Here is a 14,610-nt window from a genome sequence, read left to right as displayed (position 1 = left end):
GGGCACGCTTTTCATCCAAAATTCCGAATGCTGCCCCTACCCTAGTGAAGTTAACAAACTATAGTTTTCGCAAGTCGGTTAGGGAAAGTTGGTTAGGACAAGTCGACTACTTTGTGCATGACACAAGTAATTTTTCCTACAATTGTTTACAGAAAGATTATTTCACTTATAATTCACTGTATCACAATTCCAGTTGGTCAGAAGTTTACATACATTAAGTTGACTGTGCCTTTAAACAGCTTGGAAAATTCCAGAAAATTATGTCATGGCTTTAGAAGCTTCTGATAGTCTAATTTACATAATTTGAGTCAATTGGAGGTGTACCTGTGGATGTATTTCAAGGCCTACCTTCAAACTCAGTGCCTCTTTGCTTGACATCATGGGAAAATCAACAGAAATCAGCCAAGACCTCAGAAAAATTATTGTAGACCTCCACAAGTCTGGTTCATCCTTGGGAACAATTTCCAAACGCCTGAAGGTACCACGTTCATCTGTACAAACAATAGTACGCAAGTATAAACACCATGGGACCACACAGCCGTCATACCGCTCAGGAAGGAGATGCGTTCTGTCTCCTAGAGATGAACGTACTTTGGTGCGAAAAGTGCAAATCAATCCCAGAACAACAGCAAAGGACCTTGTGAAGATGCTGGAGGAAACAGGTACAAAAGTATCTATATCCACAGTAAAACAAGTCCTATATCGACATAACCTGAAAGGCCGCTCAGCAAGGAAGAAGCCCCTGCTCCAAAACCGCCATAAAAAAGCCAGACTACGGTTTGCAACTGCACATAGGGATAAATATCGTACTTTTTGGAGAAATGTCCTCTGGTCTGATGAAACAAAAATAGAACTGTTTGGCCATAATGACCATTCTTATGTTTGGAGGAAAAAGGGGTAGGCTTGCAAGCCAAAGAACACCATCCCAACCGTGAAGCACGGGGGTGGCAGCATCATGTTGTGGGGGTGCTTTGCTGCAGGAGGGACTGGTGCACTTCACAAAATAGATGGCATCATGAGGCAGGAAAATGATGTGGATATATTGAAGCAACGTCTCAAGACATCAGTCAGGAAGTTAAAGCTTGGTCGCAAATGGGTCTTCCAAATGGACAATGACCCCAAGCATACTTCCAAAGTTGTGGAAAAAATGGCTTAAGGACAACAAAGTCAAGGTAATGGAGTGGCCATCACAAAGCCCTGACCTCAATCCTATAGAAAATTTGTGGGCAGGACTGAAAAAGCGTGTGTGAGCAAGGAGGTCTACAAACCTGACTCAGTTACACCAGCTCTGTCAGGAGGAATGGGCCAAAATTCACCCAACTTATTGTGGGAAGCTTGTGGAAGGCTACCCGAAATGTTTGACCCAAGTTAATTTAAACAATTTAAAGGCAATGCTACCAAATACTAATTGAGTGTATGTAAACTTGTAACCCACTGGGAATGTGATGAAAGAAATAAAAGCTGAAATAAATCATTCTCTCTATTATTATTCTGACATTTCACATTCTTAAAATAAAGTGGTGATCTTATCTGATCTAAGACAGGACATTTTTACTAGGATTAAATGTCAGGAATTGTGAAAAACTGAGTTTAAATGTATTTGGCTTATGTAGGTGTATGTAAACTTCCGACTTACTATCTAAGGTAACGCCAAGTAATTTAGTCTCCTCAACTTGTTCAACAGCCACACCATTCATTACCAGATTCAGCTGAGGTATAGCAATTAAGGAATGATTTGTACCAAATACAATGCGCTTAGTTTTAGAGATGTTCAGGACCAGTTTATTACTGGCCACCCATTCCAAAACAGACTGCAACTCTTTGTTAAGGGTTTCAGTGACTTCATTAGCTGTGGTTGCTGTTGCGAATATGGTTGACTCATCAGCATACATGGACACACATGCTTTGTTTAATGCCAGTGGCAGGTCATTGGTAAAAATAGAAAAGAGGAGAGGGCCTAGAGAGCTGCCCTGCAGTACACCACACTTTACATGTTTGACATTAGAGATGCTTCCATTAAAGAAAACCCTTTGAGTTCTATTAGACAGATATTCATATTGTGGATTCAGAGCTGAGGTTGAAAAACCATAGCACTTACGTTTTTTCAACAACAGGTTATGGTCAATAATATCAAAGGCTGCACTGAAATCTAACAGTACAGCTCCCACAATCTTCTTATCAGTTTCTTTCAACCAATCAACAGTCATCTGTGTCAGTGCAGTACATGTTGAGTGCCCTTCTCTATAAGCATGCTGAAAGTATGTTGTTAATTTGTTTACAGAGAAATAGCAGTGTATTTGGTCAAACACAATTTTTTTCCAACAGTTTGCTAAGAGCTGGCAGCAAGCTTATAGGTCTGCTGTTAGAACCAGTAAAGGCCGCTTTACCACTCTTGGATAGCGGAATTACTTTGGCTTCCCTCCAGGCCCGAGGACAAAGACTTTCCTCTAGGCTCAGATTAAAAATATGACAGATAGGAGTGGCTATAGAGTCAGCTACCATCCTCAGTAGCTTTCCATCTAAGTTTTAATGCCAGGAGGTTTGTCATTATTGATTGTTAACAATCATTTTTCCACCTCTCCCACACTAACTTTACAAAATTCAAACTTGCACTGCTTTTCTTTCATTATTTGTTTTTTTTAATGCATGAATATAATTGCTCACTGTTTGTCGTGGGCATTTCCTGCCTAAGTTTGCCCACTTTGCCAATGAAATAATAATAAAAATAATTGGCAACATCAAATGGTTTTGTGATGAATAAGACATCTGATTACATGAAAGATGGAGTTGAATTTGTCTTTCTACCCATAATTTCATTTAAATTACTCAAGTTTTTTCCCATCCATTCTTTATATCATTGATCTTGGCTTCATAATAAAGTTTGTTCTTTTTGTTGAGTTTAGTCACATTTCTCAATTTGCAGTAAATAAGCCAATCAGATGTGCAGCCAGACTTATTAGCCACTCCTTTTGCCCCATCTCTTTCAACCATAGTTTTTCAATTCCTCATCAATCCATGGAGCCTTAACAGTTCTAACAGTCAGTTTCTTAACAGGTGCATGTTTAACAATAATTGGAAGAAGCAATTTCATAAATTCATCAAGTGCAGCGTCTGGATACTCCTCATTAATCACATCAGACCAACAAATATTTTTAACATCATCCACATAAGAGTCACAGCAAAATCTTTTGTACGATCTCTTATATACTATTTTAGGCCCAGACGTTGGAACTTTGGCTTTCCTGGATATAGCCACTATATTGTGATCACTGCATCCAATGGGTAAGGATTTAGCTTTAGAACAAAGTTCTACAGTATTAGTAAAAATGTGATCGATACATGTGGATGATCTTGTTCCTGTAGTGTTTGTAAACACCCTGGTAGTTTGATTAATAGCCTGAACCAGATTACAGGCACTGGTTACAGTAAGAAGCGGACAGCTTGATGAAAACCAGTCATTATTCAGGTCCCCAAGAAAGTAGACCTCTCTGTTTTGTGAGCGGACCAAGTCATTTGGTGTCACTCTAAAGTGGAAAGGTGGAATAAACGAGTCCAGAGTAAGTTTTCTTGATTGAACACAGTTCTCTATTGAGGTATTTCTGACAATACAAACACTCCAACACAGTCAATGAGAATCTCCCAAGGAACAACATACATCTTCTTCTTTAGATGACACAGGATCACATTACGATTATCTTCAAACTATAACAACAATCACAGATTTGTCACCGTCTTAATGGATCTTCTTGGATAGCACCTCGCTCTCCATAGCCATTCTCCAGAGATAGTTTATCTTCCTCCCTTCTCGCTGGTTCCATCCTCTCTCTTATAGGGAAAGAGAATATCTCATTAGTACCGTCAGCTGTGCTTAATTGACTCTGGTTACCTTGTCTCACATGCCTTGTTGGGCTACTATCCGTGAGCCCAGTCTGCCCTCTGGTGGTCCTTCCACAGTTTACATCACATACACAATCAAGCATTTCACACATATTATTTAGATCCTGACTGTTAGCACTTGGTGGCCTATAGCAACACCCCAAAAGAAAAGGCTTTAGATGTGCCAAGTGAACCTGCAACCACAACACTTCAATAACACTTGACATGAGATCTTCTCTAAACATTACAGGGATATGGTTCTGAATATACACAGCAACACCTCCCCCATAAGCATTTCTGTCTCTTCTATAAATCCTTGTATTGCTACTGATGTATCATCAAATGAATTATCAAAGTGAGTCTCAGAAATGGCTAATATTATCTGATGTTAGCAAGTTACTGATTTCATGAACTTTATTTCTAAAGATACATATATGCTGCTTTAGTGAGTGTTGTTGTGTAATCTCAGCAACGCAGAACCAAATCTCTATGTTTCGCCTGTCCCTGTGCGACTATTTGTTGTGCAGAGGATCCCTGGTTCGAGCCCAAGTTACTCTATTATTGTCAAAGTAAATAGAATGTGTTCGCACATTTAACTCTGCTTTATACGATCCCTTTGTGGTCTTTAGTGTGTGATGGATGGTGCTTGGGAAACCAGACGTCATGCAGACGTCATTCTGTTTTTACATTTCTTTATTTAACCAGGCAAGTCAGTTAAGAACAAATTCTTATTTACAATGACGGCCCACCGTAGAACAGTATGTTAACTGCCTTATTCAGGGGCAGAACGACAGATTTTTACCTTGTCAGCTCGGGGATTCGATCCAGAAACCTTTCGGTTACTGGCCCGACGCTCTAACCACCATCTGCATGACGTCTGGTTTACCTGCCGCCTCTGTTACCTAGTGATACATAAACATAACTACCTCAGTTACCTCGTACCCCTGCACATCGACTCGGTATTGGTACTCTTTATTTACTCTTTATTGTTATTCGTTTTTCACTGTGTATTTATTTGTGCCTCAATTTCTATTTGAAAAACATCTTCTAAATCTTTCATTCTGCATTGTTGGAAAAGGACCTCTAAGTAAGCATTTCACTGTTAGTCTACACCTGTTGTTTATGAAGTATGTGACAAATAAAATGTGATGTTCCCCTGGTTCACAGTATCACATTGTCAGTCACAACAACCTGTCAGACCAGCTCAAGGGACAGACAGACTGAACCTGTTTCCTCCAGGTCTCCTCAGTCAGCTTCTACTACTCTGTAAAGGATCCTCTTGTCTTCTTCTGTATCTTCAATAGTGTCTCACTGCATTGGCTTATTCAAACACGTTTTTGTAATCGTAGATTAGAGCAGGGGTTTTCAAACTTTTCTTGCCCAGGGACCCCTGCTCAGGAAAACCAGGTCCTCCCATCATATGTTAGCAAAAAATCATATTTATCTCGTCTTATCAGGTGAATGATAATGGCAAGTACAAGTAGTCAACATTTTAAAATGAATAGATTTTGTAGATTATTTTGAACTGCCAACAGTTCGTTGGAAGAGGAAGTGTAAACTCTAACATAGCCTATAAGCTAAAAGGTATCTTGGCGGAGTAGAGAAGATGTTGCTGTTGTAAAGCCTATTAAAAAATATATATTGTTCCTTTCTGCATGCTCTCTATCTGGTTTTGGTCGTTTAAGTTGACACAAACTGTTTTTCCATCCCGCCTATACAAAAAAAAAACCTGTAATTAGCTCCAATGACTGTAATTTCTTCCATATTAAAGGGATAGTTCGAGATTTTGGCCATGAAGCCATTTATCTACTTCCCCAGAGTTGGATGAACCAGAACAGCTAGCATGCCAACTGTTCCTGTAAACTTCACTGACGCTAGTTAGTATTGGCTTTTGAAACTACCTCTAACTTCCTTCATACTGGATGCGGAGACATAATGGTATCCACGATGCTATTCTGTTGCAGCTAGTGATATTCCTAGAAGAATTATTGTTGACATAAAGTCACAATTTTTTATTAAAATAAATAATAATAATTTGCGGACCAACTGCAGTACCCCAGTTTGAAAACCCTGGATTAGAGCATTATAATCCTTTTATCGTAGGCGTTTGTTGTAGTAGCTCGCTCAAAGGCTTTATAGTTGTTGTTGCATACCCACATGCATCAACAACACTTGGAAGATCCTGAGAAGTTTGTTGATTCGAGTTATCATGCAAAATGGCTCCGGCTTTAATTTCCAGGAATTCCTTAAATAATCCTTGTTATCTAACTGGAAAACCTGTCTAAACTTCAGAAGATGCCGTATTCGTGGACCGATTTAACGTTAATGCTGCCATTATTTTTCCTAGTGACAGGGAGATGAGTGGAATAGATAATAGACCCCATGAATAACGTGTGTGTGTGTGAATATTAACTCCAACATTTCTGCAGAGATGACATGGCGCAGAGTCGTTATGCGTTTGTTTTAACTAGCCTGAATAGCAGTGGAAAGAGTCTGAGCCAAGATAAATACAGCCAGCCAGCTCAGAGCTCACTGCGACTCATGAGTAAGCACTAGCATTGTAGGGATTGAGTTCCCGTTGTAGATTGAATCCAGATCAGCTATTTAATGCATCTGAATGAGCCAAATGATGACTGTGCACACTTACAAACAAATATACTAAACATCTGTGATACCTATATGAAGAGAAGCCAAAGAGAAACAGAGTGGGTGTCCTTTCTTGTGTTGGGTATGCCAATATGAATTTGAGCAGAGACTGCATGATGATTAGCACTATCCATGTATGTGGGCTTGGTAGCTTAGATATTTCCTGTCTACACTGAGTGTACAAAACATTAGGAACACCTTCCTAATATTGAGTTGCATCCCTTTTGCCCTCAGAACAGACTCAAATTGTCAGGGCATGGACTCTACAAGGTGTCAAGCGTTCCACAGGGATGCTGGCCCATGTTGACTCTAATGCTTTCCACAGTTGTCAAGTTGGCTAGATGTCCTTTGGGTGGTAGACCATTCTTGAAACACACGGAAAACTGTTGAGTGTGAAAAACCCAGCAGATTTTCAGTTCTTGACACATTCAAACTGGTGCACCTGGCACCTACTACCATAGGCACTTCAATATTTTGACTTTCCCATTTAGCCTCTGAATGGCACACATACACAATCCATGTCACAATTGTCTCAAAAATCCTTCTTTAACCTGTCTTCTCCCCTTCACTGATTTGAAGTGGATTTAACAAGTGACATCAATAAGGGATCATAACTTTCACCTGGATTCACCTGGTCAGTCTGTCATGGAATGAGCAGATGTTCCTAATGTTTTGTACACTCAGTGTAGATCAAGGCAGCAATATTTTGACAATGGGCATATTTGTTCTGGCCACCTCATCAACTTTTTTTTATATGAGTGGGCCTACTAACTCTAAATGTTCCTTGTGAAATTCAAGTTTACGCTCTGATGCTCTCGTCTACTTTCCTGGATCATCATCTCCTCACTCTTCATCCACAGTGTGCCAGGGCGTCACTAACCGGTTCAGCCTGCTTGGGTCAAAAGAGGACCACTACCTGAACATGGTCAAGACCTACAGCAACTGCACTGTGGTCCTTGAGAACCTGGAGGTCACATACATGGAGGACTACCATGATCTGTCTTTCCTCAGGGTAAGATAAAGAAATGCTAGCCTGGTACCAGATCTGTTTGTGCTGTCTTGCCAAGTCCTATGGACAATGACCATAAGAGATACCAGGCTACAGGTCAGGAACACATTTGTCTGGAGAAAGCAATACTGGATAAAAACATGTACATAACAGCTGCTTAAAACACCTTACACGCTTGCTTTAACCTACAGACATTAGTGATGCACCGATATTTCATTTTTGGCTGATACCGATATCCAATATTTTCCTTGCTAAAACCCCCCCCCGAAACCAATATTAAACATTTTTGCGGCCTTTTAAGCATTCTAGTACAGTTAAATAGTTAACACACACACATGGACACAGCGGTCTAAGGCACTGCATCTCAGTGCAAGAGGCGTCACTACAGTCCCTGGTTCGAATCCAGGCTGTATTACATTGGCCGTGATTGGGAGTCCCATAGGGCCTTGCACAATTTGCCCAGCGTCGTCCTGGTTTGGCCGGGGTAGGCCGTCATTATAAATAAGAATTTGTTCTTAGCTGACTTGCCTAGTAAAGGTTACACACACACACACACACACACACACACACACACACACACACACCACACACATATACACACACTGACCAAAAAGTTATTTTGTTGTCATTTACATATGACCCCATTACCAGTAAAACATAATCAAAACCTATTTCTTTCACTTACTTGCTGTGCTGTTTTGTTGTTCATTTGTTCAGTCGTTTCATTCTCAACCAGGATTTCATCATACATGTCATCATACATGTCAAGCAGTGAAGTTTCAGCTCTGTCTGTCTGTGGCTTCTTTTCCTCTGTGCACTCTGTCACTGTGTCTGTTTCCATCTTGTCCAGCTGTGTATGTAACATTTCACGTAAATCCTGTTTCTTGTCTGCATCGAAGTAGCGGTCCTTGTACATAGCATCGAGCATGGTGGTGACACAGTAGAGAGAATGCCACCGAATCTGCTGCAGGTGCAGTTGATGAGCTTATTTCTCGAGTCAGTTGTTTGAATGGAGCTAGCTAGTGTGTTCATGTTTCAAACATGTTGTCAAATGCCATTGAAATGGCAGCAGCTGTATGAGAACCAGCACATTCTTGAGCATGCAATACGACTTTTCTCAGTAGGAAATCCTCGTGGACCCACTGTGCTGTCAGACTCAGCATGCTCATTGGGGCTGATATCGCTGGTCCAAATGTCAGTCATGAAGCGAATAGCAGTGACACTATTACTGTGTAACTCCGGTAGGGCAACATCTGAAAAATAGCGCACTTGGTAGTGTGTACCGGTGCTTGACCAGTCATCACCCACGACAGAGAACGGTTGATTGTCAATGGTAATGAATTCCATTATCTTGGCATTAATGGATTTCTCCTTTGAGTTGTCTCGCTGAAATGTTCTTACTCTTTCAAATGACTGCTCGATCCACACAGCAAACATTGTGGGCTAGTTTAGGAATGCTGTGTTGCACGTGTAGCGCTATATTTTCCGTGGCGTCATTACGTCATGTACCTACATTATATAGGTATGCACGTCAGCATTGACATCGGTTTTGCACATCGGTGTTAAACTAGACATCGGGCCGATACCGATGTTGGCCGTTTTAGCTAATATCGTCCAATTCCGATATGGTCACCGATATATCGTGCCTCCCTAACGGACATGGTCCAATGTCATTGAAAACGAGCAAGCTGTCAAACACTTGAAGCCTCATTAGAGCCTTGTTGCTTCAGTTGAAATTGTCTTAGGTTGAGTTTATAATGCTGAATAGCATCAGTGCGTTACTGGAAGTACCCTTGTGTGAACCTTGTCTAGCTATGAGGATATAGACAGGCTGATGCGAAACCAGCAGGACTGGAGCTGGACCCTGTAGGTGTGGAGTTGTTCACTCCTGGCATAGCGTGTGAAGTCCAGTTAAACCTTTCCTTGTTTGCCTCCAGTCCATCCAGGAGGTGGGTGGCTACGTTCTGATCGCCCTCAACACAGCCAACAGGATTCCCCTGGACAGCCTGCGCATCATCCGAGGCCACACTCTCTATGACAGTGGCTTTGCCCTGGCTGTGGTGCTGAACTATAACAAGTCCATGCGAGCAGGCACCACTGAGCTGCCTCTGACCAGCCTCACAGGTCAGTCTATAGGCCTGTCCATGCTCTGTCCAGGCAGGTCTATACCCAGCCTCATAATGACTAGTCACTGTGGGACTTCTCACATACTAGAGGCAAACCAGGGAAAATCTAAGCCCTAGTTATAAACTATAAAATAGGGTTAGGGTTGAGGATTAGGGTTAACCCGGGATGTGGACACAAAGCTAAGGTTATGGTTAAAGCTAAGGTTAGGGTTGAACCCGGATGTGGACACGAAGCTAGGGTTATGGTTAAGGCTACTGTTGGGGTTGAACCAGGATGTGGACACAAAGCTAGGTTTAGGGTTGAACCAGGATATGGACATGAAGCTAGGATTAGAGTAGAGGGTTAGAGTTGAACCAGGATGTGGACATGAAGCTAGGTTGAGGGTTAGGGTTGAACCAGGATGCGGACACGAAGCTAGGTTTAGGGTTGAACCAGGATATGGACATGAAGCTAGGGTTAGGGTTGAGGGTTAGGGTTGAACCAGGATGCGGACACGAAGCTAGGGTTATGGTTAAGGCTACTGTTAGTGTTGAACCAGGATGTGGACACGAAGCTAGGTTTAGGGTTGAACCAGGATATGGACATGAAGCTAGGGTTAGGGTTGAGGCTACAGTTAGGCTTGAACCAGGATGTGGACATGAAGCTAGGGTTATGGTTAAGGCTACTGTTAGTGTTGAACCAGGATATGGACATGAAGCTAGGTTTAGGGTTGAACCAGGATATGGACATGAAGCTAGGTTTAGGGTTGAACCAGGATATGGACATGAAGCTAGGGTTAGGGTTGAGGCTACAGTTAGGCTTGAACCAGGATGTGGACATGAAGCTAGGGTTAGGGTTGAACCAGGATATGGACATGAAGCTAGGGTTAGGGTTGAGGCTACAGTTAGGCTTGAACCAGGATGTGGACATGAAGCTAGGGTTAGGGTTGAGGGTTAGGGTTGAACCAGGATGTGAACATGAAGCTAGGTTTAGGGTTGAACCAGGATGTGGTCACAAAGTTGAGGTTAGGGTTGAAGCTAGGGTTAGGGTTGAACCAGGATGTGGACATGAAGCTGAGGTTAGGCTTGAGGTTAGGGTTGAAGTTAGGCTTGCATCTGGATCTGAAGATTCAGTAGTTTGTTGTATTTCATCTACACAGCTTTATTACATTGATTAATTCACACCAATTTAGCTTCCACCTGAAAATAAACAAGTCTCTCTCCAATTTCCAGAGATCCTGAAAGGAGGAGTGAAGTTCTCAGACAACCAGCTGTGTAATGTGGAGACCATCCAGTGGTTGGACATTGTAAACAGTAACAGCAAACCCAACATGCAGTTACCTGAACCCAGCAACAATCGGCTCTGTAAGGAGCTCCTGTTACAACACAAACATTGCATCACATAAATGTACCTACCATAATCCCATTCAAGGTTGTGTGTTTTTATACACCCTTGAGGCTAGACTGGTTCATGTTGTAAGTTATTAACAGGAAGCTGCTTCAACAAGTTTGGCCAACAGTTTCGTAATGTTTCACTTTCAACTGTCAAATATTCCAACTTTATTTGCTTAAACATTAAGCTTTTGCTAAACTTTTATTTGTATCTATGTTTTTGTAGGTAAAAGATGTGATCCTGGATGCTTCAATGGTTCCTGTTGGGCGCCCGGCCCAGAACACTGCCAGACGTGTAAGTCTTTCAAGTTTAAACCATACACAACTGCAAGGCGCTACAGAGTGTAGTGCATACGGTCCATTACGTCACTGGGGCTGAGCTCCCTGCCATCCAGGATCTCTATACCAGGCGGTGTCAGAGGAAGGCCAGAAAACTGTTCAAAGACTCCAGCCACTCAAGTCATAGACTGTTCTCTCTGCTACCGCACGGCAAGCAGTACCGATGCACCAACTCTGGAACCAACAGCTTCTAACCCCAAAATAATTTAGTTAAATAATTAATTAAATACCTACCCAGACTATTTTACGTTTGAGTTGTTCAGCAGGCGCTCTTATCCAGAGTGACCTAGTTGGCTCGGGGATTCAAACAGAAACCTTTTGGGTACTGCCCTAACGCTATTAACCGCTAGGCTACCCTGCAACTATCTGCATTGACCCTTTTTGCACAATTTTTTTGGACCAATCACAAATGCTTCTGCTACTGTTTATTATCTATCCTGTTGCCTAGTTACTGTATATGTACATATTTATCTCAATTACCTCTTACTCCGGCACATCGACTCGGGACTGGTACCTTGTGTATATACCCAAGTTATCATTTCTCATTGTGTATTTATTATTACTTTTACAGTATTATTACGTGTTTTACTTTTCTATTATTTTTCTATTTTCTTTCTTTCTGCATTGTTGGGAAGGGCCGTAGCTCAGCATTTCACTGTTAGTCTACACTTGTTGTTTACGAAGCATGTGACAAATAAAATTTGATTTGGCATTTCTAATCCCTTTATAGTGACGAAGCTGAACTGTGCCCAGCAGTGCTCTAAGAGATGTAAGGGTCCGTCCCCCATCGACTGCTGCAACGAACACTGTGCTGCAGGCTGTACTGGACCCAGACCTACAGACTGTCTGGTGAGAGACCCTAACCATAACCCACCTTCACACTGTACTGGACCCAGACTGTCTGGTGAGAGACGCTAACCATAACCCACCTTCACACTGTACTGCACCCAGACTGTCTGGTGAGAGACCCTAACCATAACCCACCTTCACACTGTACTGGACCCAGACTGTCTGGTGAGAGACGCTAACCATAAACCACCTTCACACTGTACTGGACGCAGACCTAGACATAACCCTAACTATAACCCACCTTCACACTGTACTGGACCTAGACCATCTGGTGAGAGACTGACAGACACACCACCTTCACACACTGTACTGGGGTCAGGATTATTACCTCACCATGTCATGTGATTTTACCAGGAAGAGAGAGACTGAAGCCACCTTCACATTGTACTGGGGTCAGAGGTTATAGGGAGAGAGGCCATGAGTGACTCCATAAGGGAGGACACTGGCATCTCTCACAAGCTATTATGTATTATTTCAAGTTATTTCTTAACCTAATAACAGTGTCGTCACTCAAGAGTCAAGGGTTTGAGGAAACAGACCCACATTGCATTTCACACATTATTATTATCTCTTATAAGGCTCCCTTGTGACTTACTGGTCACGACCAACCATACACCGACCCGTAACAGTGTTTTCTTTTCACTTTATGATTGAAACCACATTGTGTTGCTCTTGCATCCAGTGACCCATTCTATCACTGGTTAAACCCTGCTTTTGACAGTGCCTTGAGAATCAGGCTGGGTCCCCAGCTGGGAACTAAGCCAGTGTCACCTATTCCTCTCTGGCTAAGCTAAGGCATGAAATAGAAATGCAGTGTTATCATCTGAGTATATATGGCTTTGTTATATGGTCTTAGTGCTCTCTGTCAGTGAAGGCTGGGTCGTATTGATGATTAGGCAGTACTTGACTTGGGCAGGAGCTCACAGGAGCTGAGTACCGGCACCTCAAATGTTCTACTGTTTGAGCTCCTATTCCTCTTTGTAGAATAGTAGCTCAAAAGTATTGCGGAGCTCCTGCACCTAAATATAAACAGTACCGGCACCCAAAATGAGTACCCAAACCTATTTGTCCAAGTCATGCACTGTGATTAGGACATTTAAAACATTTTGCAATGGAAAGTGAAAACAAGCATTTCTTATTGGACAAGTTCAGGTTGTCCTTCCCGGTGTCAGTCTGTTTTCTTCCGTTTGGTGCCTAATAAACACAACCCTCTTTGATGTCGTAGGCTTGCCGTGACTTTCAGGATGATGGGATGTGTAAAGACTCGTGTCCCCGCCTCCTGCTCTACGACCGCAACCTTCACCAATTGGTCAACAACCCAGACGGGAAGTACAACTTCGGGGCCACCTGCGTCAAGACTTGTCCTCGTAAGAAAACCCCCATGGCCCTCCATGTCCCCCCATTACCTCCTATGAGGCTACAGTATAGTATAAATGATATAAGGATTGTTTAGAACATGGCTGCCCCATCCTGGTGCTGGAGGGCCGAAACACTTCTGGTTTTCATCCTCTCCTAATCACGGACTAATTCAGACCTGGGACCAGGGGAGAACGACTCCCCGTCTCATTGAAGCCACAGAAGTTCAAAGCTGACTGTGGTACAGCAGGCATTGTTAGCAGAAAACAGGATCCCCCATTATAATGAATGGGAAATTGTCAATCTTTGTGGTCAATCTTCGTGTAAATAAATAAAATATTAGAAGACAATCATGGTACCAATAAGTGCTTCTAATACACCAGATGTATGTCCTTGAACTTTAAAATTACACACAAAATAAGTTATACGGATCATCATTTAGTTACTAATGGCAGCCCACAGTACCCCGGTATGTCTTCAACTTGAGTTACCCAATGAGTGCAATTAACTACCTGGTAGAAACAAAAACCAGAAGTGTTTTGGCCCTCCAGGACCAGGACTGGGAAGCCCTGCTTTATAAACTTTGTACACAGAGGGGGCTTCAACCGAGTCTACAGACAACACATACAGAACCAGTCAAAAGTTTGGACACACCTACTCATTCAAGGGTTTTTCTTTATTTGTACTATTTTCTACATTGTAGAATAATAGTGATGACATCAAAACTATGAAATAACACATTTAGAATCATGTAGTAACCAAAAAAAGTGTTAAACAAATCAAAATATATTTTATATTTGCGATTCTTCAAAGTATCTACCCTTTGCCTTGATGACAGCTTTGCACACTCTTGGCATTCTCTCAACCAGCTTCATGAATCCATTTCAATTAACAGGTGTGCCTTATTTAAAAGTTAATTTGTGGAATTTCTGTCCTTAATGCATTTGAGGCAATCAGTTGTGTTGTGACAAGGTAGGGGTGGTATACAGAAGATAGCCCTATTTGGTAAAAGTCCATATTATGGCAAGGACAGCTCAA

At 42.0% G+C, this 14,610-nt stretch overlaps 1 protein-coding gene across 2 annotated transcripts in view; it reads left to right on the top strand.

The window, feature by feature from the left end:
- The window catches only part of LOC115157224 (epidermal growth factor receptor), an 85,786-nt gene that overhangs the window by 34,145 nt on the left and 37,031 nt on the right, over nt 1-14,610 (top strand). For both annotated transcript variants that reach the window (XM_029705295.1, XM_029705296.1), the window contains 6 exons: nt 7,383-7,534; nt 9,469-9,655; nt 10,870-11,001; nt 11,255-11,323; nt 12,098-12,216; nt 13,442-13,583. In XM_029705295.1, the coding sequence (XP_029561155.1) occupies nt 7,383-7,534; nt 9,469-9,655; nt 10,870-11,001; nt 11,255-11,323; nt 12,098-12,216; nt 13,442-13,583 (801 nt within the window). The remainder of the gene's footprint in view (nt 1-7,382; nt 7,535-9,468; nt 9,656-10,869; nt 11,002-11,254; nt 11,324-12,097; nt 12,217-13,441; nt 13,584-14,610) is intronic.

Source organism: Salmo trutta, chromosome 21, assembly GCF_901001165.1.
Source record: "Salmo trutta chromosome 21, fSalTru1.1, whole genome shotgun sequence".
In the NCBI taxonomy this organism is placed as follows: domain Eukaryota; kingdom Metazoa; phylum Chordata; class Actinopteri; order Salmoniformes; family Salmonidae; genus Salmo; species Salmo trutta.
Note: the sequence above shows the minus strand (reverse complement) of the source record. Positions and strands in the feature narration are given on the sequence as shown.